This window comes from Eimeria mitis, genomic scaffold, assembly GCF_000499745.2.
Source record: "Eimeria mitis Houghton genomic scaffold, Emh_scaff263, whole genome shotgun sequence".
Lineage (NCBI taxonomy): Eukaryota > Apicomplexa > Conoidasida > Eucoccidiorida > Eimeriidae > Eimeria > Eimeria mitis.
The window spans coordinates 25,853-27,277 of record NW_013570970.1 but is presented as its reverse complement, the minus strand read 5'-3'; the positions used below and the strand labels follow the sequence as shown (position 1 = coordinate 27,277).

General features: G+C 45.0%; 1 protein-coding gene across 1 annotated transcript in view; it reads right to left on the bottom strand.

Moving 5' to 3' along the window:
- Positions 1–329: 329 nt before the first annotated feature.
- The window catches only part of EMH_0005960 (uncharacterized protein), a gene marked incomplete at both ends in the record, with an annotated part of 7,241 nt that continues 6,145 nt past the window's right edge, over positions 330–1,425 (bottom strand). Inside the window, 3 exons of the mRNA XM_013497366.1 lie at positions 330–449; positions 784–927; positions 1,290–1,416. Coding sequence (XP_013352820.1) covers positions 330–449; positions 784–927; positions 1,290–1,416 — 391 coding nt within the window. The remainder of the gene's footprint in view (positions 450–783; positions 928–1,289; positions 1,417–1,425) is intronic.

Here is a 1,425-nt window from a genome sequence, read left to right as displayed (position 1 = left end):
TCAGCACCAGCAAAAGCAGCCAATTCGGAGTCCTCTCTGCGATCAATGCAAAAGAAAAACAGAAAACACACAAGCATATTTCCACCCTACCGGCAGTGGTCATTTACAGAGTTTATATATTACTAATATTCGTGTAATAAAGAAGAGCTTATCAGTATATAGACAAAAAAGTACAAATTCACGTGCCGTACAGCGGCATTTCAAGGAATCTCACTGCAACAAGACTCATGGAGGATGAACTAAGGAGGACCGCAATGCGGTCAAATATGTTTATTTTAATAGTCAATTTGATGAAGATACAAATGTGTTTATAGCTGCTTTTATTTCTCTTACCCAACAGAAGCGGAAAACCTGTCGCGGCTGAATTGATAAATTCCAGCGCCTCCTCGTTGAGCAAAGAGGGGGCGGTCGTATAAGTTGTACGTGTCGTCTTCTCCTCCTTTGTATCCCTAAATATATAACAAGAGAAACACACAGCAGTACAGAGAGAAACTGTGAACAAAGGCAGAACAACTAGAACACTGCGGCAAAGCATCCAGCTCACAGCAAAACATAAAAGGAACACAGTAACACTCCATTAAAATAGAACAAGCAGCGGGCGATCGTAACACGGCGACCATGAATGAAAAAGGTAACGACGAGAGACACGAACGCGTGAAGGGGCGTTCTAGCGTCAGAAAAGAAGAAACTAGCAGCCACGCCACGTTGCAATGAAAGCGATAAAGTGCAAAAATAAAGAATGAAATAACAATGAAATAACCGGAGGAAATGTGCTAGACAAACCGAGTCTGTTCCGCCTGCTTGGTTGAAGAGGCGAGCATCGAACATAGAGTCTGTGCGTTGTTTCTTCGCGTCCACCGGCAGCCCCAATGCAACCATTTCACTGATATCTCTTTGCGAGTCATCTCGCCGTTTTCCTCTGCTTCTCTGAACAGAAATAGAACAAACACAAAGCAAAAGCAACAGAAAATATACATCCCCCACACACCAGCAGCAACACATCTGCGCACGTGAAAAGCAACCAAACAAACGAAACTTGAAATGAACCAAAAAACGGAACACAGTGAGGCGGCGCATTCTGTTTACATCTGCCCTCGCCACACAGCGCTTCCAAAGCACCAAGTACGCGAGAGACAAAAGGTAAAAACAGAAAAAAACAAACGAAGGAAACAACAAGAAACTGTTACTAAAGGAGAATAGCTCATTCAGTGCAACAAGCCGGAAAGACAACAAGCCAACTGAGCAAAAGTGAAATGATGGGAAAGAAGAAAATGATTTCATCTTTCTACCTCGAGGCGAACTGCCCTTTCAATGTCTTTCTCTCTTTCTCTCGCCAACTGCTCGCGCTGCTGCCGCTCCGCCTCCTCCTCCGCATCCGCCCCAGCAGCGCGCCGCGACTGCTGCAACAACTGGGCTCTGTAGACG